Below are 27,703 nucleotides of genomic sequence, written 5' to 3' on the forward strand. Positions count from 1 at the left end.
CAGCCTTGTCCTCACTGCTGTCTTTTATTTAAGGTGTTGATGATCTAATGCACGGCCGGCTTATCTGAAACGAATATTTGTGTGAGCAATCGTTTAGTAGTCTATAAAAATCTGAATATTGTGAAAAAGGTCTGTCACAAGCTCTGAAGGCCCCAGTTGATATCATTAAATAGCTTGTTGTGATGGTCTGACAACCCAAAACCAAATTATATTTTATATTTGATTTACAATCATCTAAAACAGGGAAAAGCAACACATCTTTATATTTGAGAAGCTTGAACCAGTGAATGTTTGATATTTTAGACATACATTTAGACATTATTTTTAGAAATGATATATTGCCAACTGCTGCCAGTTTCTGGTTAATTTGTTTCCATTTTCCCGTCACTGTGATGTTATCGAGTTATCTGATTGGCACACAAATAAAAGAGCTCACAGCACTTATCTCTTATTTGCTCAAAGGTTTGTGCCAGAACTGAAATGAATCCTGTTGCCCTTGAGGGAATTCACCTTGTGCAATTAATATAAACCAACAAGTGATTGTGAGAAACAGAAGCTAAACTATTATGAGTGAGACAAAAAGGGAAAATGTAGGAAAGCCAGTATTCAATTCAGTAAGTGTTCCTGGAAGTAGTTTCATATCTGAGAAAGAACTTAATGACATTGAGATCAGTTTCTATAAGCCTGGACAAATAAACAAAGTTAGTGTTTATTAAGACTAAAATGGAAGAAGTCACAGCTTTATCATCTGGTTTAACATCATTTCTACTTGCCTATTAATCCTTTTCCCTCACTTTCTCTTCCTCTTTCTCCGTCTTTTCCTCTCTCTGACTCATTCGCTCATTTGCAGTTAGGTTATTTCTTCATTCTTTCTGCTGTAATTGCCTGGATTTCAAATGAACACTGTTGCTTCACAATCCACATAAATTACTGTATTTCTCTGTCTGGCTTAAAGAAAACAGCGTGGCCTGCTCTGAGAGAGAAAGAAGGGCTGAGGAAGTCGAATAAGAAAGTGGAGGAGAGAGACCGTAACTGGGTTAGAGGGCTGTAAAGCTCGCCTTGTGGTCGCAGGAGGGGAGAGTCAGATTGGTTTGGAGGTAGAGCAGCTCTCGTTAGGTTTCTGGAACAAATGAGAGGCGTTTGTTTCATCATAGAAAGCAGGAGTGATTCATTGTGTTTGTTTCTGTGTCTGTATGTGTGTGTGGGAAGGAGGAACGCAGATATTCTGTGATATTTTTCTGCTGTGGTTTTGTTCAGTTATACTGGCATTGTCACAGGGGAAGGCCAAAACGTCTGTGTGATATCTTTGGACAAATCTGTCTGTATGTGCCTTAATATATGTGCATTTCTGTTTGTTTCTGTTTCTCTATGACTGGGTCCTTGCCCCTACATGAATGATGTAAAAAATAAACTGTAGGGTAGAATTTTAATGTTTCTGGCAGACATTTAGGAACACTCAACAGCTTTGGGTAGGAACGTAAAGATAAGAGACAGGTAAATCGAAAAACAAATATGTGAAAGTTCAAATCAGTGAGATGAAAATGAATCATGATATCAATTGTGGTATCAAAGACATCAGTTTCACTTCACAAAAGAAAATATGCAATGTTTTTGCACAGTGTATACCATACCTTAGAGGTAAAAACAAAAGGATGCTATAAGAAAATATAAGATAATTTTAGTATTGGGAACCCAGTATCATTAATTTTATTGACTTGTGAGTCGAGTGTATCATCACATCCCTGACAATGGGTCATTAAAATCAAAAGAATGTATCCCCATTGGAGCATGAATGTGCTCAGCAAGTATCCTGACAACCTGCCTTTAAATGATGAGATATTTCGTGCAGGAGGAGGAGCATTAAAACAGAACTGTGTGACTTTTCAAAGAAGAAATAACACATTTTAACACAATATAAACTTTTGTACATTTTTATAAGCAATCAAAAGTAAAACAGAAAGTAAACTCACCAGCAAAAGCAAAGGTTACACAGTCTCACTTTAAGGTGCTTATTTTAGTGTCTTGGCTATCTGTTTGATTTTAATATTTCCTGTTTAGAAGTCAGACATTTTGATCTTATGATCACCCAACAGGAACCAAGAATAACCAACACAGACACACACAAAATTCTGGCCATTTTATGAAATATTTTGTTGTTTTTATCAAAGAGAAACTTAGACTTGACAGTAACTCCAGATGTAGGGTCACGCCACACCAGAATCAAAATGAATTGCTGTATTCTCTGAAGGCCATTGGTATACATTTCATGTGAAGTGAATATGCAGAATAAACTCTTTAGATATGGGGGGGGGATCTTTTTTCAGTTTAATTAGGTTTGGTGTTTGTACCGTCTGTCAGACCACCGACAGAACCATGTGAGCTCTGAGTGACAGCAAACATCCATTTCCGTTTTTACAGTTCCTTGTTTTTGTAAGAGTGTACTGTGCGTTCAGCTGAAGACTGAGCCTGAGGAGCATAAATCTGTGAGTTGTGGTGATGGTAGGGATGAAAATGATTTTCAAGAAGCACTGAATGGACAGTTTGAGGCTACTTTGTACTTTCTAGCCAGCCCCCATAGACAAAAATAAGCATTTGAGGGTTGCCGTTGGGTTTGGGGATGGGTTTTGGTTGCTGTTAGTCTTGTAGGTTATAAAGGTTAAGTTAAGCACACACAGGATGAATTTAGGTCAATACAATTTCCTGATCAAAATGAACTAAAATCAAAGTGTGTGTTTGCATCAGCAGTTTCTTAAGAGGCGAGGTTGACTGCTGACCTACATATTTACCTGGTTGATCGTCTGACACCAGCAGTGACTCACCACCTATTTAAATCAGACAGAAGTTCAAATTATTATTCACCACAAACAGGCCAGGCTGAAGACAGAGAAACCGCTTTGTATGCATGCATGCATGTACACACACACACACACACACACACACACACACACACACACACACACACACACACACACACACACACACACACACACACACACACCTGGCAGCTGTCGGTCACTGGAGAGATTGCTTCCACAGAAACTGTGTAATAGGTGTGAATTTCTTCAGTATCACTGTGAATGGAGTGTTTATAGCTGAGAATGGGTTATAGTGTGTGTGTGTGTGTGTGTGTGTGTGTGTGTGTGTGTGTGTGTGTGTGTGTGCGTGCGTGGGGGGGGGGGGGGGGTTTGTAACCTGGTTTGATTGTCTTATCTTATTTGAAAGATATCCAGTAGGCTGTGTATGATAGTAACTGACAAGTGAAAGATAAACATACAATCAGTCCAGATACAGTTCACAATGCAATGGTTGCCTATTTATATCCCAGTAATATCCTATTAGATACATTACAAAACAATAGATTAATGATATTGTTATTATTATCATTATATTATCTTTGCTCATTGAAAATTATATGTCACACTGCTAACACATTTCTATACAGCTCTTCACTTGTTTATTTAAGTAACCGGCCATATTGTACAAATTCTCTCCCTCTTTTAATATTTGTGTATATTTATTTTGTTGACCTCTTATTGTCTCTATTTTTCTATGCTTTATTGTGATGCACCAACTTACCAAGGCAAATTCCCCTTGTATGTGAAAACCTGATTCTGATTCTGATTCTGATAAAAATATATATATAGTTGTACAGTGTTCCTGCAGATAGTTAAATCCTCACTAGTCTGGTTATTAGACCATTAAAACAAAAAACAAAGATATTATTTTTCATTGCAGACTTTTCAAGCAGGTTGAGAGGAGATAGCTGCTAATTTTTTATTCTTTATGTTTCATTTTTATTTTATTTTATTTATTTATGAGGACAACACACATCAGTGTTTATGCAAATGCAGTGGTTTCCAAACTGTGTAGAGCCACTGTAGTGGCAGTTACAAATGATCACATGACTATTTGTAATGTGGAGGGGTTGCTGCAGTTCCTCTTAGCTCCATGCAGCGTTTTACCATCTTTTGGTCAATTGTTTTGGTTCTACGGCCAGCAACTTTACTGCTTTTCTCTGCAACTTTACTGCTTTTCTCTGCAACTTTACTGCTTTTCTTCACTCGTCATCAACTGTGTGCTGTTCTCTATCGCGCTCTAAAAACCCAGTGTACGCAAACTGCTCATCACCAAACAGCAATCAGATGCAGTTAGCGATTAGCAGATGAACATAGTGGAGCATTTAGCAGCTGAATAGTCCGATATTTCCCAACAGTGGTTTGGAGAGCTAAAAGCAGAGGGAATATTGGACATCATTCATCACGTAGACATAACACAAATCCAAATGAACGATAATGTTGCTTTGTGTCTGCTGGATGTGTGGATAAACAGCTGTTTAACATTGACTGTGCCAACATTATAAGGAGATAACATGTTAATGTTTTGTCTTTGGCTTTGTCCCTAAGAGGCCAAAAAAGGATTCAAGCTGCTTCAACCTTTTAAAAACAAAGTTTTAAAATATGATAACATAGGCACTTTGATAAACATCAGGAACGCTCACTTGGCTGCAGCACCACTTAAGATAGATATCTACAACCAAAACTGTGACACATACAGAGCAAACATTTAGGTCCTTTGTCTTTTGGCTTCAGCGTCTTTTCACTGGAATAAGGACAAAAGAAAAGAAAATGATCCACTTCAGCTCTGGAAAATCTATCTGACTTCTCATCTTAACCAGCATAACAACACAATTGTTCACCTGTGACCTGCTCTTCCCATCCGACCAATAAGGTCTCGCCCTGTGTGATTGTCAACCCTGAGTATCCAGTGAGAACAAAGAGTGGCCCTCTCTGCCATCTCCGCTGGCTGTCAGTTGCTATGGCGACTATCGATGCGGCATAGAGGGAGCGTTGCCAGGGGTAACAGGAGTTGGGACTTAATTAAACAGATCAATATGAACTCTCTGGACTCGGTGTGCATGTGTGTGTCATTGTTCTGAATTTTGTGCCTTTGTTGTTGACTGACACGTAATGTGTACGTGTGTTTTTCATGTTTTTCATGCGAGTCAGACTGACGCACGTTCAGTTCATCCTGGTGTTAAATACAGCCTGCTATTAGAGTGCATCTGTGTGTGTAACATTGCCTTTACAGGCTCAGCAGGATTTCAAGGTGGCTCTTGGTGGAGCTGAACACTGACAGGACTGTCTGTGCACGTTTCCTCTCAACACGCAGCACGTCAGCACTCATAAAACTCCTCTGCCTCTCGTTCGTCTCTCTCTCTGACTCTGTCTTGTTGCATTTCACATTTACACGATCTCACATGCCCCTCTTACCCTCCATGTGTGTCCTTTTGTTTTATATCTCTGTTCCTCCTATTTATCCTTTTCTTCCTTTCCCATCCTAGAAATGTCAGCACAAATTGTTCTCAGTGCCTCACCGGAGTCCACCAATCATGAGACAGCACTGATGTGGGATGTTCTCCCAGGAAAAAGCTGTCGTGGCAACATGTGTTTTGTACCGCAACAAGTCCAGAGTTAGCCAGATGAAGAGCACAAACACACATTTGCTCTATGTCTCTCGTGTTCTATGGTTGTTTTTATAGTGGCACAGCTAGGGATGTTAATGTCAGTCGGTTGTCTGTCCGTCCACTGAGCTTGTCCAGACTGAAATATCTCCACAACTGATGGATTGATTGGCAATAAATTTGGTTCAAAAATAAATTTTTCCAAGAAGATGAATCCAAATGACCTGTTATCCTCTGAATTTCCTGTTTCCTGTTCATGTGCAACCATGAGGTTCACATTTGTAGTTTTGATATAAACATCTTGACCAGTTTTGGATGAACTGAAATACAATGTTATTGATCATTCCACCTGTTCATGCCTCTCCTCCTTCCTGTGGACAATACCACACAGACAGGCACAGGGAACTTCAAGGACACAGTGATGAAAATGGGGTTTTGGCAAAAGGGAAAACAGGAGTTTTCACAAAGCGGTTTTTAAAAAGGGAAGCGGTTAGGGGAAATGTTTAAGAAAAAGGCTTTCCTGTGAATAGCTCGTTGATTACTCATTTGAAACTCTGCTGATCTGTTTCTGCGAGCTTGAACCAGAGCGCTGATGTTGGCGAAAATCATGCAAAGCGTTTTCCTGGAATATTATACAGTTCTTTAAGCATTGAGTGAGTTTAGTGACCATCATTACAGAAGAAGCTACTTTTTGTAGATCTATGTTCCGAGACAGAAGTGATGCCAAAATCCTCACAGATGTAGGCTGAAGTGTCTCCACAGGAATGCCAGTTCTTGTCTCATCTTGTCCTGAGAAACCAAACTCCTCTGATATTAGTTAATTTATTCCGTCCTGAAAACAGGCCTGTCATGGTGTTTGAAGAGGTGGTAATGAGGGACATGTTAGGGCCGACATGTTGGAGGCGTGCCAAAACAATTACAAGTTTGTCATGTTATCGCTACTTCAAGGCTCTTCTTCCTTTTAATAGTATAACTTGAACATCCGTGCAGAAAACTGGCATCGTCTTTGTTTGTCAGGGCAGACAAAAGGCACAAAATGTTAAAATCCCTGTCTGCTTTTGTTATCACTCCTCCAACATGTTTTCTCCCACTTAGTTCGGTGACAATATTTGATGACTGGCCTCCTTTGTGATTTCTTCAGTGACTGACAGCCTTTATTTCTGTCTCTCTCTCTCTCTCTCTCTCTCTCTCTCTCTCTCTCTCTCTCTTAAACTGCCTTTTCTGTCCTTACTGTTACAAAGTTCCACTCTTTTTGCTATATTTACCATTATTTGACGTGTGCTGGCCTAACTTCAGTACACAACAAAAGAATGGTCTGGTGTAGTTGCATTGAGAATATGTATTCTTCGTGAAGTCACCAGAAAACAATTTAGCTTTGTTGGTTTTTATCTCCACAGAGAAAGCTATATTAGTTTTGGGTGTCTGTGTTTGATTGTTGGCGGGATATTCCAGAAACATGAGGAATTTCAGTGGAATTGAAGTTAAACCACAGGCTAAGGAACAAGTGATTTTCTCAGGGGATATCTTAATGTTGCATGATTTATGAACATTTTTGCTACTTTCTCATGATTCACTCCAATTTATTGAGTCCCAAAATAATCCATAACCAGTAATGTGGATTTTCCCATTTTGTCCCCCCCTGCATAACATAGTCCATGCAATGAAAGTTAAAATTTCACACAAATTAACTGCTGGTTTGATCACAGTGAACACTCTCCCTCTCTGTCTCCTTTCTCAATATTGAACTTTGTGAAATCAATATTGAATGACCTCATCATGTCTTTTTCCGCTCCTCTTTCAGTGTTGTTACTTAGTGATTACTCCATTGATCAAATCTTGTCTCTGTCCTCTCGGTCTACAGAGAGCTTTCAGGCTGTAATGTGCCCATTAGTGGCCATATTGGAAATCTACGTCTCTTAGAAACTAAAGGTAACAGTTACGTTCCATTTAGGAGGATATATTGGCAGAAATGGAATAGATATTCATAGGTATGTTTTCATGAGTGTATACTCACCTGAATTCAGGAATCGTGTTTTCTTTACCTTAAAATGAGCCGTTTTTATCTACAGAGGCAGTGACTCTTCTTCTACAGTAGCCCGGAACAGGCAAACCAGTCACTTGGGTAGAAGGGGTTGAAATCTGAAACTTCACATCACACAGTCCTTCACACTGGTCCTTTAAGTAATATGTTGCCAAACTTGGTGGCTTGTTTTTGAATGTTTTACTCTGATACAGTTGTACAGTGTGGAAAAAGGGTCAAATTAAATAATTTAAGTTTAGAGATAAGGTAATTTTTGAATACTAGGGGACAGAAAGACTCCATCACCAAATATCTCAAAAACTATTGGATGGATTGCCATGAAGTTTGGTACAGACATGTCCTCCTCAGGATGAGTTGTAATAACTGGTGATTCCTTCCGTTTGTCATCTAGCACCATCATCAGCTGTACCAAGGTGTTATGACTCTGACGCATCTCTTTTCTAAAGAAGTTCTCTGTTAGAGTCATATAAATTTGGATTGTGCGATTCTGCTAATACGATAGCTTCCCATAGTTGTAGATATGGGTGTCCGGCTGATGTTCAGATGTATAAATTTGGGGCAGCCAAATGGTTGATTCTCAGTGTGATCAGCAATACTATTAGTCTAATGATTCAAGGTCAACATAAATAATTCTGCTCAATAGAGCTTTACTGTACTGTAGGATTGTCAACTATCTCAAAATAATCAACGAACCTTGTCTTTTTTTTCTGACTTCTTGATTTGACATGTCCCTCTTTGTCTGTCACTTCCTATCAGGTTTGCCGTCATCGCCTCAGGCTGTGCCAGCTGTCCCAGGTTGGTGTGTCGCAGAGAAGGCTGCGGCGCTGAGTTCTGCTACCACTGCAAACAGGCCTGGCATCCCAACCAGACATGCGACTCGGCCCGCCAACAGAGGGCGCAATCCTTGCACACCCACAGCAACCACTCGCCCAGCTACACACAGGAGCAGGGACCTGGTAAGTAACTAGAAAACACACACACATAAACAAACCTCTCTGCCTCCCTGGACAGTGCTCGGATCTTAAGTAACCACAGTCTGGCACAGGTACCACACATACACACAGTCACACATTGTACAGACGTGTATGTGTGTGCTCGTTGCAGACATAAACAAACAGATACCATCTTCACCTCCAGCACATCTAAAATATTTTTCACACCTCTGAGAACTCTCTGTCTCTGTCCCTTTCAGTCTTTATCACATGTCGGCCTCCTCCGTCTGTCAGAGCGCTGAGTCAAACCCGTTTCACGTCTGTTGTACCGACTCCCTGGCGTTACCACCGCTGGGGGAAGTGTGCGGCGATCAACAGAGCATGAGACACTATTTATATCACAGTTTCTCCTCTGAATAGTTTCCTGAAGGCAGCACCCTGCATCCTGTCATACAGCATTTTAAAATGTCACTGTAACTTTTCTATATCTACGCTTGGTTAAGTCAGATGTTCAAACCAGAATATTGATGGCTTTCAAAGGCTGTAGTTACTAAATTGAGATTATTAATACAAAACAACAAATAAATTTGGATTTATTATTATAGATTAAGCTACCCAGCAGTAGTAGTATAAAGCGGCAGTATGAAGTATTTAAAATTAACCCCACCTTTACCATTGAAGTAAATCACACATTAATATATTAGAGTGATTCACCCTTTAAACATCACTAATTATAAACTATTTATATATTCTCAAATGGGCTATTACTTTTAAACTTTAACTATTTGTCTACTTTTACGTTGCAAGTAACATTTTGGATGCAGGACTCACTTGAGCATTTCTACACTGGCACTTTTACTTAAGTAAAACATCTCTGTACGTCTTCTACCTCTGGAAGCTACTGCACAGCCAGGAGGCAGTTAGTGTAGCTTAACATAAAGACAAGAAGCACTGCAGGAAGTTGCTGTGACTACCCAAAAAACTGTGCTGTACATAACCTACAAAAACAAAACCACAACGTTTTTTACACTGTGCTTTTTGCATAGATTAAACAAATGAGATATAACGTATAAGACTGGAAGCAAAGGGAAAAGGCTAGTCTGGCTCTGGTCAAAGGAATTGTCGTTTTTTAGCCTTTGGTTTGGTTCGATTTTGTTTGTGCTGGAAAGAGCCAGGCTTTTTGTTTTCTAATGTTTCCAGTCTTTCTTCTATGCTAAGCTAACTGTCTCCTGGCTGTGGTTTCATATTTTCATCTAATGGTCTGATGGTCTGCAAAACAGCGTATTTCCCACAACTTTGAGGTCATTTTCTGGTTGTAGTGATGATAGATACAAATCTCTACAAACATCCGTGCTTATTAGTGCAAACATCCTTATATGTGTGTGTCTTTAATTCCATTTTGATTAAAAATCCATTAACTAAATCCCTCCAGCTGTCATTCTTCCTTGTCTGTCTTTCCTTAATCCACCTCTTCCAGTCTGCCTCTCTCAGCCAAGCATTCAGGGAAAAAATGACAGCGATCCAGAAGGACGAAACTGAATCCAGGCCGCTCCCTTTCTGTCTGCCTGTCTGTCTGTTCACACCTGCTGTCTAGTCAACTTGATGTGGGCAGACATACAGAGACAGGAAGAAGGGAGACGAGAGCTGGGGAAATAAGGGGAGGGAAAATGACAGCAGAAGAAAGATAAGGGGGATGGAAAAAATGAGAGGAGAGGAAGAAAGAGGGTGAAAGTGAGAGTGTTGAGTTGTGTCAGCAGAATACAGAGTAATACAAACAATAATAACTACTCCTACACACACACACACACACACACACACACACACACACACACACACACACACACACACACACAGATCTGCCAGAGAGAGATTCTTCAGGTTAAAATGCCAAAATGCCCTTTAAAGAGCAGAGAGCGTTCCCAGTGTCCAGAATTCAAACACACAGTAAATGGACTTTTTTTTTTTTTTCCCTTTAAAATGCATTAGAGGACAAACTGCTGCAATTGTCCAATCCATTACTCTAATGAGGTTTGATTTTGTTGCCAACAAAAGAGAAAAAGAAGTAACTAAATGGGACCAGTGTAGAGTTTAACATGATTTGAGATTTAAAGATATACCAAAAAACACACATTTCTTTCCAAGTCATTGAGGATGTTTTGAAATTGCAGAGTTCACAGCTGGATTTTCAAAACAAACAGTGAGTTGGGAGGACATTTTGGAATTCGAGGGGGCTGTTGGGTACTTTAATGAAGCCGGAAAACTGTTGACATTTTGGGAAGTATGTTTCTTCACTTTCTTTTTGAGAGTTAGATGGGAAGCCATAACTCTCGCCAAGAAAGCGAACAAGCATATTTCCCAATATGTCAAAATATTCCTTTTACAACTCGACCCCATGTGCAACAAAAGGAAATTAAAGAAAAACTTACTTTGAACCGTTCATGTCTTGATACGAGCGACGTCACTAAACTCGTCTTCCCTCTGTCCCCAGCTGATGACATCAAGCCCTGCCCTCGCTGCGGCGCTTACATCATCAAGATGAATGATGGGAGCTGCAATCACATGACCTGCGCCGTCTGCGGCTGTGAGTTCTGCTGGCTCTGCATGAAGGAGATCTCCGACCTGCACTACCTCAGGTACTGAAATGTATTATTTCACTTCGTATATCAGCTGTATGTTCGACTTCTTTAGATTTTTCAGATGTGCAACTGTAAACCATAACTCATCTTTCCCTCTCTTCTTCTCTCCCTCTGTGTTTCCCTCCCTCAGTCCATCTGGCTGTACGTTCTGGGGGAAGAAACCTTGGAGCAGGAAGAAGAAGATTTTGTGGCAGCTGGGAACCCTGATCGGAGCTCCAGTTGGCATCACCCTCATCGCAGGCATCGCTGTTCCCGCCATGGTCATCGGCATCCCCGTTTACGTTGGCCGCAAGGTGAGAAACAGTAGAGGAAGTAAACTAACTACTTAATCAATAAACCTTGAGTAAAGAGTGCAGTGCTTTGATCTTTGAATGATCGGGACAAGGTTTCAATATATAATTAGAGAAAAAAAGCAGAAAATAGTGAGCGTGATTTAAAGAAAATGCATACATATAACTCTGTGTTTGTATCTTACTTTATTAAAGATTAATATTTGTTAATGATCACAAACCTATTTATTTGATTGCAGACTAAATCCAGGATATGAATTGAAAAAGCTGTGAAAAGAACATTTAAATAAGAGACTTGGAGAGACATTTTAAGAGGGACTGATAAGCATCATGAAAGTTCATAAACTGTGCCTTATTAATACAACTCTATAAACATCAGAAGTGCCTGGTAACCAGACAAACGTTTCCTGTCATCTTAAAAATTTCACACTTTTTTTTACTCTTTATGGTCAGTGCACTTAGCGTTTATCTTAGTCTACACTGCTACAGAAACCAGAAGTGGAAAACCACAGAGCTGTGGCAACTAACACAAATAGTTTACAGCAATACCACAGTCATTCTTTCACAGTATTCCTCTGGTGATTATCCGGAATTTACAACATTGCAGAACGAAAACTTTTTCTAAGTTTCAGTATGCTGCCTTCATTGTGAACACAATGCTAAACGTTTTCTAGAAAAGTACTTTCAGTTCCTTTTGACAGTTTTCATTCACGTCACTGGCCTGAAGAATGATGGCTTGCACAGACGTTTGGTAACATTAGAGTCTAAAATTATTAAACTAAATTAAACTAAAATTATCTAAATTTAATGAATACCTCAATCATTTTTCTTATGAAGAAAGATCTTTTAGATTGAGTAATGCTGGAATTTCAAGATCTGAAATACAATAAATGATTCACAAGCAGTGAATGGGACCAGAAATAGAATTTCCTGTTCACTTTTAGTTCACAACTGTACATCCTCTACTGGAAACCACTTCAGTTTCTCTGCCTTTTATTGGCCTAAAGTCTTTAAATGTCGTAATCTGGGCTTTCTAAATCCTGTACAATTCTAAATTCCTTTTTTTTTCTCCCTAAATGTGATTGTATCATGGCTTTTTCATATTTTTGCTGTTTATGAAGGTGTATTATCAGCATGTGCTAAAAAGGCAATGGTCTCATAACTACATAACAACTACAAGGGCACTACAGGAAGGAAGTCTGCAGCGCTCTCTTGTGGCGAACAGTAAAACAGCACATTTTAGCCTTTTTAAAGATCTAGCACTGTGTTCACACTGTGATGAAAGCGGTTCGCCTCCCCCGTGTTAAAACCTGCCCGAGCGTTTGAGCTTAGGCCGTCTTAGTCGAGAAATTACTGATTGAATAATTTCAGGAACTGTTTCAGTGCTAATTTAGGTAGTGAGAAAAGTGAAGCAGCCTTGTTTCTCTATGACAAGTTCTGACACAGATTTTGTTCTCTAAAAAGAATCTTGTGTTTAGTGTAAATAGGTTTGTGTGTAAAATGGAGATCAAAGATGAATCATAATGAATCCCTGCAGGAAAAGCTTTCTGTAGTATCATGCTGTTTTTTACTAGGTGATTTTTTTCTGTTGTGTTAGTTTTAGTGAGTATTTGTAGCTCTGTATGTTTGTTTCTGGTGAGAAACTGTCACCACTAACCAGTATTTACACAAAGTCTGGGACCAACGCTGCCACTGTAGACAGCGAGGTCGTGTCCTTGGTGTTGTTTCTGAGAATTTAAGGGTTTTAACAACCTCAAGAGGAGTTTACATTCTACAAATACACACAGATTACACATGATGGGGTTTTTAAGGATGGTTTTATATACTTTAATTTGCCTAAAATAGAGTGGGATTTGCCATTTTTTACAAGTTACATTCCTGGCAGTGTGGAGGAACAGCAGGTGAATTTAGAAAACATGAAAACATTTTAATAAAAAGCTCTTTCGAGGAGGAATTTGGTCTTCTAAAATCGTGGCTACAGCCTTGATAGAGTCTGAACATGGCCAAAACCAAAACATGCATTTTTCTTTTTAGAAGAATACATTTATTTGTATTTTTTGTTTGCAGCAGTTGCATGGTGGATGAATACAGAACTGTTCATCAGAAAACCTGAAACCAACACACTGTACCCATTGAACATCAGTTACAATGGGTCTACAGTGTTTCATTCAACGGATATTTACCTACACTTACTCAACATGACTGTTTGTCTATTAGTTACCACAGAGTGCTGAAGTGAATCATCTACCAGTGACACATGAGTGGTTTCTCTGTTCATGTTTTCACCATATTAAATTCACCAGTCGTCTGATCCCCGCCTTTATTCGTATTCAGCTTAAGCTCTGAAGTGTTTGAGGTGTGTGTTGAGCGTCTCTTTCCATCTCTTCTGCCGCAGATCCACGCCCACTACGAGCTGAAGAAGTCATCCCGCCACAGAAGGAACCTCGCCATCACAGGAGGCGTGGCCCTGTCTATTATCACCGCCCCGGTCATCGCGGCTGTCAGCGTCGGTAAGAAACTCAACGCTGTCGTCTGCTATGCTACTGTGACTCTCTCAAAAGCAAACAGAGCAAAGTTTGTTTATCGGTATGTAGACGCCCACTGCTGGGCGCCACCTAGGACAAGGGATGAGCTTCTTTACGGAATGAAAAATACCCCACGTTTTAGATTCATGCCGTTATATAATGAACAACTACAACCAGACAAATATGATATATGATATATGATAGAGATGGAGACTTGAATCACCTATTTCCCAAATATAAAATTGTATCTTTAATGAACTCTCTTGCTGTTGTTTTGTCTCTTCTTCTCTTTCTTGCTTTCTTTGTTACTTCATTCTTGAACTTTTTTGGGATCATACAGTAAACTCCTCTTTATGTCAGGCAATGCGTGGCCAGAGCAGAAATTCACCAGACAATGATGAAAGGACGCAATGAATCTACTTCTTCTTTCACAATGATTATCCACTTTTTTCTCCAACGTCTCGTCTGAACAAAATGATCATAGTTTTGTATTTTTCCTTACTTTTACTTTTTGTTTTACTTTTAGTTTTAGTTTTTAACTTTAGTTTTTATGTCAGTCAGTTTCCAGAGTGTGTTCAGTCATTTCAGTTTAGTTTTTATTGTTTAAAAGTGTTTTAGTTTTGTTATTATTAGTGTTTGTTTTTGTTTTGGATTTAAAAAGTTATTACAAAACAACCACATTTTGTGAATACAATTGACTCACAGTCATGTAGATATCCCAGTCTCAAACATATGCGTTTATGTTGACAACGTGGACCAAATTGACAAAGATTCAAACTGCAGACATTTCCTGTATGTTTTTACTTTAGTTTAGTTCATTTTGTAAGTACACTGTATCCTTTCAATTAGTTTTGATTTATTTCTAAAGTCCAGTTCTTATTTTCATTTCAGTTAACTCTTTTTTAACTATAATAAGCTCAAAAATATATCACAGTTAAAAGTTCCCATTCAAACCAAACAAGGATGAAACAACTTCTGCTTCTGTCCCGTTTCAGGTATCGGTGTGCCGATCATGTTGGCCTACGTGTACGGCGTGGTGCCCATTTCTCTGTGTCGAGGGGGAGGTTGTGGTGTCAGCAGAGGGAAGGGACGAGGTGTACGGATTGACTTTGATGAGGACGACGGTCCAATCACAGGTGAGGACGCCAAACTGAAACCAACAGGAGCAGGATGGCAGTCACGGGATCTTTAAATGACAGCTTTTCACATCCACAATAAACAATACTCTCCGTCTAATTCTCTAGTGGCCGACGCGTGGCGAGCCCTCAAGTCCCCGAGCCTCGGTGAGAGCAGTCTGGACGGGGCAGTCAGTGGTCTGAGTACCACGTCCCCCAGCGAGGGGCTCTCTGGGGCCCCTGGGACTCTGGGTGACACACCCCACTTTAACACTCTGGCAGGCGGCGCACTGGGAACCCGCACCAGCAAGTACAGCAGGTGAGGAGAATCTCAAATTGAAGTCCTTCTTACTGTACTGTACTTTCGTTCACTACTTATATCCTATAAATAAGTTATTCATAAGGAAATTAATTTTATTTTTTCCATACTGAGATATTTTTTACTTACTTTAAGAACTTAAAACTAAACATATACTGTATTTTTCTCTCCAAAATGTTAATATCTTAAAGGCTTGAATTATCCAGCCTGCTATTTTATCCAAAGACATCACTCCTTTACATTAAACTGTAATCACACCACAATATCCATTTAGTATCTGCTGAGGAGCTTTCAGTCCTATCACACGGCCTTCCTCAGCAGATGGAGATGTAGCCCTATAAGGACATCTCGTCCACGTTAAAAGTAAAAGTAAAAGTTGAGATTAAAAGTACATTTTTGACCTTGAAAACAATAGTTGACTAAAACAATGTCACCACAAGCCCCAGAACAGCTATTAAACAGACTTTGTGGTGAGATTGTTTTGTCAACTATTGTTTCCAAAGTTGAAACTGAACAATCAAGCTCAATTTGAAGTGGATTTCTCAACCCTGCGAACATGCCTGTAGCAAATTGCATGAAACATTTGTTCGTAAACTTGTTGGTGAAAACATAGCCTCCATTTGCAGAGGTAATCATTTCATGTATTGGTACAACAGCATTATATGACTGTTTGTTCTCCTTTCAGGCTGGAGGTGCAGGCAGGGGAGCTGGCTAAAGAGTCAGCCCAGAGGGAGACGGGCAGTCTGGGAGCAGGGAGCGACTGTGCCAGCACCCGTGGAATGGCCGGATCCATCATCTCGTCCTACACACTACCTGACAGGTGAGAGGGAAAGCCTCTCTCTCCTCTCCTCTCCTCTCCTCTCCTCTCCTCTCCTCTCCTGTCTGTCAGGCCGAGGCTTCGTCTGTCGCTCTGTCAGATCTGATTTGGATGTGATGTGACTGAGATAACAGAATTAGAGCTAATCTGATGACTCGTCAGCTTTCTGCCATTATCTCATGTTCTTGTCTTTGGTGCAATGCCTAAAAACATAGATACGCAGGTACTTAACAGCATATAAACCATATCACAACATCAAAGCAGAGCTACGTGTGTGTGCATGTCGCCGCCATAAAAGGAAAGCTGTGTTCCTTCTCTTGTTGATATTCCTGTTAACCGAAGGGTTCCTCTGAATGGTTGCGTAGTTATTTCAGCAGATTTGAATCCATCAGTTAAAATATGCTACATAACTATTCTCCAGTACACCACTTGTTCAGTGTTTCACTTATCTTGCCTTCATCAGGGTGGTGTCTGAGGTTGCTTCCGGGTTCCTTATATTACAGTCAACTTTTTAAACATTCATCATCTTAACACATCAGTGGATCAAAAGGTCAATTTCCTGCAGCAAATTCTGTATGATTTCTACCTCATCTTTCATTTTTCAAAACAAATATTTATAGATAACTAACTTCAAAATCAAATCTGTTTCAAATTAAAAGCTCTGTAGCATTTCTGTGCACGGGGGTTTTATCGTAGTGTATTTATCAGAAGTCTCTGTGTGGAAGCTACTGTGTGTCCAGGCCGTTAGAGTCTGTTCAATAACAACATCAGAAGCATCAAACTGTGACTGACTTGTTGTAAATGGTGTCTCTGCAGGGAGTGCACCAACCTGGAGATCCAGGTGGACATCGAGACCAAACCCAGCCATCTCTGCCTGACCAGCGAAGAGGACCTAACCCCGCCCGCGGGCTCTGCTGCCATGGCAACTGTCTCAGGAGGGGAGGAGCCTCAGGACTGCAGCTCCAGAAGGGGCGGGGCTTTGTCTGGCTCGGCGTTGGGGCTGTCACCGGGAGCGTCAATCAGGGAGGGGCTCCGAGACGTGACCCTGGCTCAACCGGAGAGCATCCGCAGTGACCTGGAGATGTCGGACACTCAATCAGACGACATCGCAGAGCTGACGTCAGACGACTGTGACTCGCCTCACCCGAAAAGCTGTCACCAGGCGGCTGGCCAGCAGCCCCAGCCCCCCTCCTGCCGAGCCCTGAACCCCCCCGAAGGCCTTCACTGTCCCGCAGACAGCAATGTCATCCTCTACGTCTGAGAGAACAGCAGCTCTCAGATTTGCACAAAAAAACTAACCAATCCCCCAAAAGTTTCATTGAGCTTTCCTTTACTTCATCGCTGTTTTTTTTTTCCTTTTGTCATTTCTCATTTGCTGCTTCTGCGACTCACAGACACCGTCTTAAACACGGACAGCGTTTGTTTACTTTTGTCTGTTTGTCTTATCTATCTACCTGTCAATCTCCTCACTGAGTAAATTGTCAGGGTTCTACCTCTGAGATTTATAAGATGATGATTTATGTTTACTCCTTGGTGCAAAATGCCTTGGCTACTTAAGCAAAAAAAAAAAAAAAAGAGGAGGAAAAAAAAAAGTACAAATTTACCACAAGAAATATTGCAAAATTGAAATTATGAAATAAGGTGAAATGTCACCAAGCACAGCAGAGGGAGAAGGATTGTCGGGAAAACAGATGTCTCCTGAGGACGAAGGGGATGTTTCTAACAATGTGTGAATGAATGTGGACTTTGTACTCGACTATTGTGGCTTTATTTTCTTCTTTTCCTCTATTTATATTCAGATGACCTTGAAATTTTTTTATTTGCTGTGTGCACGAGTCTGCATGAGCCACACCTTGTGTGAAAGGTTTAAAAGGGCAGTGTGTTTCTGTTACACTGGTGAAAGATAAAGTTTACTTGAGGGGATGATCCTGCACTTGAATCTCTGCACAGCAGAGGAGGAATGGGAGGATGGACATGGGGACAAAAAGAGTCCGAATTAGTTTTCGAATTACAGAAATAAGTGATTGAGATCTGACAATGACGTGGCCAGAAGACACTGCGGTGAAATGCACTGAGAGAAGCCATTTTATACAGTGTAGGAGCTTTTTCACACTCTGGACAGACCAAGTTTGTCTCACTGATTTGCACTGAGATTTACATCAAACACACATTTATCATTTCAACTTTAACAAGTATAAATTTATGTGAATGTAATGTTAAACAACTACAGTTTACCCACCTCTGTATTAACCACTACACCACTGATTATATGGCACAGTGACACACACAACACATGTTAACCTTTAAAACAGTAATGTAACCTCAGATTTATTAACTTAAGACCATGTTAATATGTTAGTACACACAAAATATACAGTACAGTAATACCAAGCTACTGGTAACCATAACAGTATTAATGTGTGTATGGATTTGTGCTGGGGCTTCATCTAACAACTTTTTTCATTATTTATTCATCTGCCAGTTATTTTCTTGATTCATCTTTTCTGGCTTAGGACCTTCGTCGTCATTTTTCTGTCTATAAGTTGTTAGCAGTTCCACCAAAATCACATTTCACCATTCATTTTTTAGGTGGATTAATTTCAGTAACTGTGAAAAGAAAAGAAAAGAAAAGAAAAAAAAGCTAATGTCCAAATAAAACAGTCAGAAAATATTGAAAAGTATCTCCAGGGCCTAATGTGACTTGCTTGATTTCTTAACAGTCCATCAGTTTATTATCATATATGACAGAAAAACAAGCGATTCCTCATCGGAGAAGCTGGAACCAGATTTTTTCATTATTAGAGCTGTGATTTGTGATCTTTTTTTTAGACTGGTCACCGAAGCTGTAAATATTTTCCGCTGGTAGGAATTCATCCACCAGACATCGAACACTTGACTACCAACTTTAAACTGGCTGCTGCTCACTGGTCATTGTCAGAACTCTCTCACTGGCTGGTTCTGGATCAGTGTTTGACACACACGTGTAAACTGGCTGTCTGGCCCACTTGAACGTGTATGTGTGTATGTGTGAGAATGAATGGACGCCTGTTGAATGTATTTGTCCCACTTTGTTTTTTGAATGAGCACTTGTGCACTTTATCTGAATTTATCATATTTATCTTCCTTGTTTTGTTTTTTTTTGCGATTCATCATCTGTTGCTATGAATGAGTTTACTTCATGTGCTTATTAAAGTCTGTGGTACAACCAAAATAAATCACCTACCAGAAGGCCTTTTATGTTGGATGTAACTAAAGAAGAGTTTGACTCCAAAACATCACATAACCATTTTTGGAAATAAACGCTTTGACCAGTTTATCATTCAGTATTTTTAAGGGTATCCTGTTTTTATCAGTTCTGTGATTCAAGGATTGTATTTATCTTATTTTCTATATTTTACTCTGTTAGTTTATGTTTTACTAATCATCTATCAAAAGTCAGTTTCACCTTTGGAGCCAAACACTTCAAATATTGATGCCGATAAGCTCTTCTTAATCATACTCACTATAGGCTGACTTGTTTCTAAGCTTTGTATCACCTCTGTGCTTCAGTTTAAAAAGGTTTTCTACCAGGTTTTCCTTTAATCTGCAAGGAATCAACTTGGGAACCTTTTTCATCTCAGAGTAGCTTTATGGATTTAGCTGCTTATATAACGTGGCAGTGCTTTGTTTGGTCTGCACTTATCACTTGTTTCTGCCTGCCTGCCTGTGAGAAAACACACGAATGTACCATGGACGGAGTGTGAGTGTTAATGGAAATGTCCCATTAAGACCACAGGTGGTCCTGTCCTTATTTGAAAAAGGTTTTAGAGTATATAGATAGCAATATTTAAGTGTTATTATATTGTTTGTGTATTTCCTGTCACTGTTAAAGCCCTGCCCTGTGTGGGGTTGTACATGCAGGACTGTGAAAGACAACTTGTGGACCTTTGGGGAAAAATTAAATAAACACAATCTGATGTTGCACCAAAGCACCGACTGTTTATTTATTGTACTGCGTCGGAGGAAAGCGAATGACAGCTGGTAAGTTCTCTGTCAAACACACATTTAATAACTGCACAGTAACAGAATTCATTCGTTACATATTTCCGTCTCTTACTGAAGCTGGATGAAGTCATGAGAATATGAAAATGTACCAAATATTAGTGAGAAAAATTGTTGCAGAAAGACTTTACATGTCATTTTGAGTTGCTTTAGGCTGCTTTTCAACAAAAATATATTGTCATTAATATGTGTTGTGTTGAAAATATACATAAATAGGTGCATTTGTCCACAAAACACTCCTGGTAGAAAAAAAAAAAGATTCATCACACAGTTATGTCACAATTATGTTCTTCTGATCAAATGCACAAAATCTTAAAACATCTAAATATATAAATGTAGATAGATTAAACAACACAAAAGATTAAAATGAACAATAAAAGAGAAAAACCTTTGATACAAATACAAATGAAATTCCTCAAAAACTGCCACACAGGTAATATAGTAACCTGGTTCTGATAGTTTGTATTGTCTGGAAAATCTTTATGTACACAATACATTTTATTTTGAAACCTTTCATTTATAATACATAAGGAAGGTTTGAATGTTTGCTGTAGGTGTTGAAGGTGAGCCAAACAGTCATGTGAAGTGCATATAATCTACTTACAGTCCCACTAAGTACAGCTGAGGTTAAAAAGTGCTTCAAGAGGACGACCACGGTGACATAACTACACACATAACATGAGCATGCTGGTACAGAATAGGGGAGCAGACCGGAGGGAGAACATTATTACCTGTTTTAGGTGGCCACACATTATAAAAGCAGGAGTGTACCTGTGATCAACCAGAATCCAATCAACATGTGCCGTTGGAATAAAGTATATATAATTGATTAATTACTAAACTGCACAGTACGTATTGTTGTATATTGTATATACCTACATTTAACTGCAATTTTTTGTTGTATTTTGTCACATTTATTTATTGTTTGTTTGTTTTCTACTTATGTTACCTGTAAGTGCTTGCATTTTGTTGCATTTAGTTAATTGTTTGATTTATTTTATGTTAGCCTTTATTTTATTATTTATTTTATTATTTAATTTATTTTATGTTAGCCTTTATTTTTACTCTAACCCTGTATTACTTTCCCACCTTTGATGCACAGTAATTTCCCTCGGGATAAATAAAGCTTCTTGAATCTCTTCTTAACAAATGAATGAAGAAATTAAGACAGTGTTACATCAGAAAATCTTCTTGATGAGACAAAGTGGAAAATATAAATATATTTTGGGGGGTTTTCTTGTGGTTTGAGTGTTTTACTGAACATCTCCGTTTAATCCAGCAGGCGGCGGTAGCGCAGCTTTACAGCACAGCTCTCTTCACGACACAGCCAATCGTTTTTACGACCGTGTTGTCTTCCGCCATAAAGCACAACGCGTGGACTCGAAGGAAGGTTAAAGTGAACCCTACAAAAAAAAAAAAAAAAACACGGTAAATACCTTTTAATTTATTATAATATGTCCACTTCCACGACGCCTTGCTCGTTTTAGTTTGTGGCTCGAGTGAAAGTAGCACCAGCTGTGTGAACGGAGCGAGTGTGGTTAGCACGAACAGCCCTGAAGGAGATCTGAAAACGGTGAATGACAACAAACATCTGACCCAGGGACAGATTTAGAGGAGGGTTAGTGTCAGTGGTAGTTAATGTGGACGTGTATTGACTCATGTGAGAGATGCTAAGCTCGTAGATTGAAGTGTTTCTGTAGAGAAAGTGTAGGTAGCTGAGGGCTAGGTAGCGTTAGCTGTGCACGGCTAAGCAATAGTATTGATTTGTTATTAGATTGAAGAGTTTATTGGAGGGTTATTAAATAATACATTCATTCAAAGTGACTTTAGTTTGGATCTAACTCTTGTCATTGTTTGGGGGCCAGTATTTGGAGGGAATTGGTTATTGATGAGTGATTGTATTTAATGATTTTATGTAATTGGATCAATAATTGAATCCACTGGAGTCTGTAGTGAAGCAGTGACTCAGCACTCCTGTGTTATTATGAGCTGGGGTTGTGCTCTCATGCTGCACTGCATTGCATCTTGTTTGTGTTTGTTAATAGTTAGTTATATGTGCAGGAACATGTGGAAGTCCTGATATATTCAACTGTTTTCCACCTGAAACTGGGACTTTTATCTTAGTGTCACGATTATCTTCAAGTTAAAAATAATTGCGATGCACGATATTATCGCAGTATCACAGTGAAATTATGTGACATACTTTTAGAACATACTTGAATCTCTTAACTGCATTACAGATAATTCTCTCAGTCTTCTGTATTGTGGTATCTAAATTATTTGCACACTTTTTTTGGGGAGATACAACAGGTAGGCTGAACCCAGATGGTAAAGGTTGGGGCTGCAAGCACTTTGTCAGTCCCTCATGTAATATTTATATATATATATATATATGTGTGTGTGTGTGTGTGTGTGTATAATTCAATGCTAACAAGAAGAACCAGAGACCAAAGAAATGAAGAAAAGAAATCAAGACAATTAAACAAAACAATGCTGAAAATAGGAATTTTCCACAAAACTTTCTAACTTTTAAACAACTAAAAGCCACTGACAGATAAATGCCCAAATCCACCAGTCAACTCAATAATAAACCATTATTTTGTGTCTGAAATCGACCAGCCACAGCTCCCTGTTCATACTGCAACAAGTGACTGCTGATTTACTCGTGTTTAATTAATGTGGTGCTGTATAATCTTCCTGACTGACCTGTGTCTGAGGTTATAAACACGCCCTAATCTGTGTGTTCCCCTGTTTCGTCCTCTCCTCTGTCCCTCCCTTACTCCTCCATCATCAGCATCATGCCGTTCGTGGACCTGCAGTCGCGGCTCGGTATCAACATGGACCGCTGGATTCTGATGCAGAGCGGAGCGCAGCCCCACAAGAGAGCGGCACGCTGCCACGCCTTTGAGAAGGAGTGGATTGAATGTTCCAGCGGCATCGGACAGACCCGCGCCAAGAAGGAGTGCCAGGTGGAGTTTGAGGACTTCTACGAGTGTCTACACAGGGAAAAGACAGTAAGTGTCTGGGTGTGGACGACTTCTGGGTGCAGTTACCAGCTTTTGAATTATGAAGTGTTCTTGAATACACTACTGGGTCATAGTTTAAGAGACCAGGGTGCATATATTGCAGCGCCATGGTCACTTTTGTTATGTTACGTACTGTGTCACTGTAATTTGCCACTGCAATGGAAATAAAGAATCAGTATGCCGGGGCCAGCAGGGAATGAAAGTGCTTGCTGTGAACACAACTGGAGCCTGGAGCTCAGAGAAATGACTGCTTGTGACTGGCTTCAGCTGTTTTTAGCAGCACTTGCTGTTTGATAATGTGACCTTTGGTTATCTGGATCTGTTATTGGCCCACTAAGATATTAACATATCAATAAAAATAGCTAAAAATGTCTAATTGTGCAAAGTCCAAAGGGGTTGAATACTCTTCATAGGCCCTGTCTAACACCGTCTAAGCCGGTTTGCTTAGGTTTAGCTACGGGCTAGTCTCACATTACCATATGATGGCACATCTCGGCACCTAATAATCGTTGTCTGGGGATTTCTAAATGCAAAGAAGTAGCTTGAATTGCAGCGAGAACGGCCCCTAACAAATGTACACCCCTCACTTAAAGGACAAGCCTTACCGCGAACGATGGGTTACCGTAAGTTTACCGTAAGTTTACCGTAAGTTTACCGTAAACCATTCTCCTCTGTGGTGAAACGAACTGCAGATATAGTGAATCACTTTGTAACACGCAGAGAGCTTTTTAAAACATTGATAATGAGTGTCCTGAACAACGTTATATGGTATGACAGTTTTCACAAGCACATGACTTCTGCGCGTCACTGCCATGTCACCGCCCTAAAGACGTTGGATTGGTTCTGCAATGCAGGTTTTTTTTTAATTCTTTCCACACAGTTTAAGCAATGAAAGCTGAGAGAAAGTAATAAGAAAGTATTAGATGTATGATTTAGATTCCTCATTTGGCCTTAATATCGAACATGTTGGCATTTCTGATAACCTAAGCAAACGTTGAAGCCTGAGTCTTGTATGGAGTTTGGTGTGATGGATTGAAGGGAGGAAGAGAGGGGAGCATGTATCAAGCAGGAGTGAAAACCAGTTTACAAAGGGGAAATTAGAAATGAATAACCAAAGCGTGTTTAAAAAGGCACCAACGTCTAATCCTTAAAATGATGTCGGAGTTAAGTTGAGGTCACTCTCAGCTCTGTGTGTGTCAGCAGAGGAGAGACTGACAGATGCACTGCCCACTCATTGTGAATGTGCTGCAGCAGCAGGAACTTCCTTTCCTGGATCCAGACGCCTTGATTTGTTTATTAGCCACGTCTCATTCTTTCAGAGCATGATGGAGATGAAGTGCTGATTTAAATCAGCTCAGAGTCCACTTTTATCTTTGACTTTATCCTCCTAGGTGGAGGGATGTGAAACATTATCTTTAATAACTTTATTTTCTCTCTCTCACTCTCCGTCCTGTTCTGCCCCAACGCTAATCTTTTCCTCTCTTCCTCCCTGCAGAGCGCTAGGCTGTTGGCGATCCGTAAGCAGCGTGAAAAGATGATAAAGGAGGGGTCCTACACACCACCAGCCTGCCACGCGGGCCAGGCAGAGCAGACACCATGAAGGAACACACAGCTGTCCGCAGTTCGGTTCCTGTGTATAGTAAATCATATATCACTATTTCCTGTTCACCTGTACAAGTTTGCAAATAAATGTTATCATCTACTTTCGTCTTCTCGTCTTTTTCTTCCCTGTCTTCTTCTCTTTCTCTCTGTTTAGTGTACAGAGATACTGTGTGCAGTTAACCAGAATGTGACTTTGGTCATGGATTATTCAAAGAATTATTCATTGAGGAGGTTTACAAATTAAAAGCTTAAAAATACAGTTTACTCTATCGTTTTTTATTTAATTAGCTTTATTTTTAGGCTTATAAAAATTGTAAAAATCTAGTACTTGCAGATACTTTTTTTTGGAAGTCATTTGGAGTGAAGTGATACTGTTCACTGATTGTCCTGTTATTACTAGTAATAACATTACTTTCTCCAGTAACTAATAGTGTAACTAATTACTAATACATTTCAGTAATACTATTTGTTACTCCCCCAAAAAATAATTAGTTACTATAATGCTTTTGTTGGCCACCCCTACTGATCTGTTACCCAACAATATGATCACATAGTTGGATTAATTTTTGTAATCGTGGAGGAAACTAGTTTAGAAGATGGAGACACTTACATTTAGCAGCTGGAAATATTTAATTACTTTGAATTTAACAAACAAAACTGGAAATCGTAAATCTGAATTTTGGGAGACATAATTACCATTTTTTGGGGGAAAGCAACAGAACTAGTAATATAAGTAGTTACTTTTGACAGAAAGTAATATTACTTTTGAAAAGAGTAATAAGTATAGTTTGAGTAACTAGTCCAACACTGACTAAATTTGAGCTACTTCTACTCTTCTACAATTCAGAGGGAAAATATTGTACTTTTTTATATATTAAAATTTATAATAAATCGTGTGTTATTATTTTAAAAACTATGTCAGTAAGATGTTACATCCTTATATTTAGTTTTCATTGTTCTTTAAATGTTTAGTCTCAAAGCCCTAATGTGGATTGCTAATTGCTAATTATTGGTCTGATTAGTGAAGCAATAAATTCAAAACACCCCAAATGCTTCATGGTTGCGTTATAAAAAGGCAGAAAATAATTGAAACCAGTGAGCCTGTGAGTGACGAGATGCAGCAAACCAACAGCTTTCACTTATATAATGGCCTCACTCACAGCTGGTTAAGTGGTGAACGATTTACTGTCATTCCTCCAGCTGTGGTGGTCTTATATTGTGTCTAGCTGTGTCACGGCTGTGAATGGAAGTTTAAGTCTATTTTCTTAACCCACTGACCTAATTTTAGCAAATCATTCGATGGACTGACGAGTAAATGCTCCAGAGGGACGTCTGGACCACTCCGATGAGAGGCTGATATGAACGGATGCCGTTTGACCTCCTTGATTTGATTACCAGCATTTAACTCTGACTGATGGGATTAGGAGGCTCTGTGACGCACCACAAGATGGAGCCAAGAGCACAGATAAACCAGGAGAGAAAATTCACAAAGACAACGTTTCTTTATTCTCTTTATTTCACTTTAGCTCAAAGCACTTAACAGTTTCCTGGTTTCATTTATGTTTTTTTTTGTTGTTAAAGTTCCCAGGTTCATTTGTATGTGCAGAGAGTTCTGCCTGAGAATAATTGGGAGGCCTGTAGCTACCACTGAGGACACAGAGGTATGTCCTCTGACATTTATGGAAATGTGGGGGGTTTAATGAGATTATTTTTAGAGTAAAAACCAATAAACTTAAATGAAATGAGTATTGTTCATCAGAATTACATAACTGGCACCGGACCATGTGAGACAGAGACATGAACTGAAATTTGTTGGTGGTTAGTACTAGATTGTCCTGGTTTGGTGGTTTGGTATTTCCCTGGCTTTGATCGTGATTATTATTCGTTGTTTTATTTGAGTAACGATTATTAAATAAGACTTTTCAGTGTGACAAGAGTAAAAAGAAACATGCTTGAGCATTTATGCAATAGAGAGAAATGTTTTACTATCACAGAAAGCATCTGGGGGGGGCTTTAAAAATAGGTACTTAAACTGCTTTTTCATTTCAGATCGCACAGGTTAATTTATACTCTAAATGTCCAGCCTGTAATCAGGTCAAACTGAAAGTGAAAGATGTTGGGTTATCAGAAACTGGTGCTGAACTCACCTTGGGCAGTTTAGAAATATCTCCACAATCTATATCATACTATAAATCTGATCCATTAAACTCTATTAAGGTTTTGGCCTTAATTCTCATGTGTGAACAAATAAGTTTTTCCATGAAGAATGACTCATACAGTAAAGCTGTGTCTGAAGGCCTTATTGTCCTCTTGAAATCTAAATTGGCCTTATTAGATTGGAAATTACAGATAATCACAGCTGAATTGTACACCATTGTGCAGTACACACTGTAGATCCATGACTCACATTAATTTATCACAAGGTTTCAATTCGGTAAGTTACCTTTTTGTCCGGATTCACAGCCAAAGGCATCATCACTGACCTGTAGATTCATGTCAGGAACGTCATGTACTGCAGCCCTGTTTACACTGAAGGATAATCAATCGAGCATTGTTCAATTATTAACTGATAATGAAGGAATGAGCAGGGATAGCAGTGAACTTTACCCTGTGTTTATCATCACAGTAGCCTTCAGATCATGTGGTCAGTCAGTCCATTAGCTGCTGTTTGATTAAAGCGACAGCAGATAATCCAGCAGGACTTCAGTCCGTCTGCTGATCGGCTGCGATGGAGAGAGTCTGGATTATCCTGCAACAGAGCCCACCCGCCAGCAACCAACACCACCACCCCCAACAAACACACAGCAATCCCAGTGACACCCATTTGACCCAGTGCCTTATCAGTCTGAGTGCCAGACAGACAGGTTACGTTCACACTGCAGGAAAAAGTGGCACAAA

General features: G+C 39.5%; 2 protein-coding genes across 3 annotated transcripts in view; both read left to right on the forward strand.

The window, feature by feature from the left end:
- The window catches only part of rnf19b (ring finger protein 19B), a 39,811-nt gene extending 19,707 nt beyond the window's left edge, over positions 1 to 20,104 (forward strand). For both annotated transcript variants that reach the window (XM_051391501.1, XM_051391500.1), the window contains 8 exons: positions 8,259 to 8,458; positions 10,923 to 11,067; positions 11,201 to 11,363; positions 13,756 to 13,870; positions 14,881 to 15,021; positions 15,130 to 15,319; positions 16,005 to 16,139; positions 16,953 to 20,104. In XM_051391501.1, the coding sequence (XP_051247461.1) occupies positions 8,259 to 8,458; positions 10,923 to 11,067; positions 11,201 to 11,363; positions 13,756 to 13,870; positions 14,881 to 15,021; positions 15,130 to 15,319; positions 16,005 to 16,139; positions 16,953 to 17,397 (1,534 nt within the window). In that variant the 3' untranslated portion in view covers positions 17,398 to 20,104. The remainder of the gene's footprint in view (positions 1 to 8,258; positions 8,459 to 10,922; positions 11,068 to 11,200; positions 11,364 to 13,755; positions 13,871 to 14,880; positions 15,022 to 15,129; positions 15,320 to 16,004; positions 16,140 to 16,952) is intronic.
- A 1,366-nt stretch (positions 20,105 to 21,470) lies between these two features.
- On the forward strand, positions 21,471 to 24,905 carry ndufs5 (NADH:ubiquinone oxidoreductase subunit S5). The gene is made up of 3 exons (XM_051391575.1): positions 21,471 to 21,605; positions 22,972 to 23,191; positions 24,699 to 24,905. Exons 2-3 carry the CDS (start codon positions 22,976 to 22,978, stop codon positions 24,801 to 24,803), a joined length of 321 nt encoding a protein of 106 aa, XP_051247535.1. The 5' UTR covers positions 21,471 to 21,605; positions 22,972 to 22,975; the 3' UTR covers positions 24,804 to 24,905.
- The last annotated feature ends 2,798 nt before the right edge of the window (positions 24,906 to 27,703 follow it).

Source organism: Dicentrarchus labrax, unplaced genomic scaffold, assembly GCF_905237075.1.
Source record: "Dicentrarchus labrax unplaced genomic scaffold, dlabrax2021, whole genome shotgun sequence".
Classification (NCBI taxonomy): Eukaryota; Metazoa; Chordata; class Actinopteri; family Moronidae; genus Dicentrarchus; species Dicentrarchus labrax.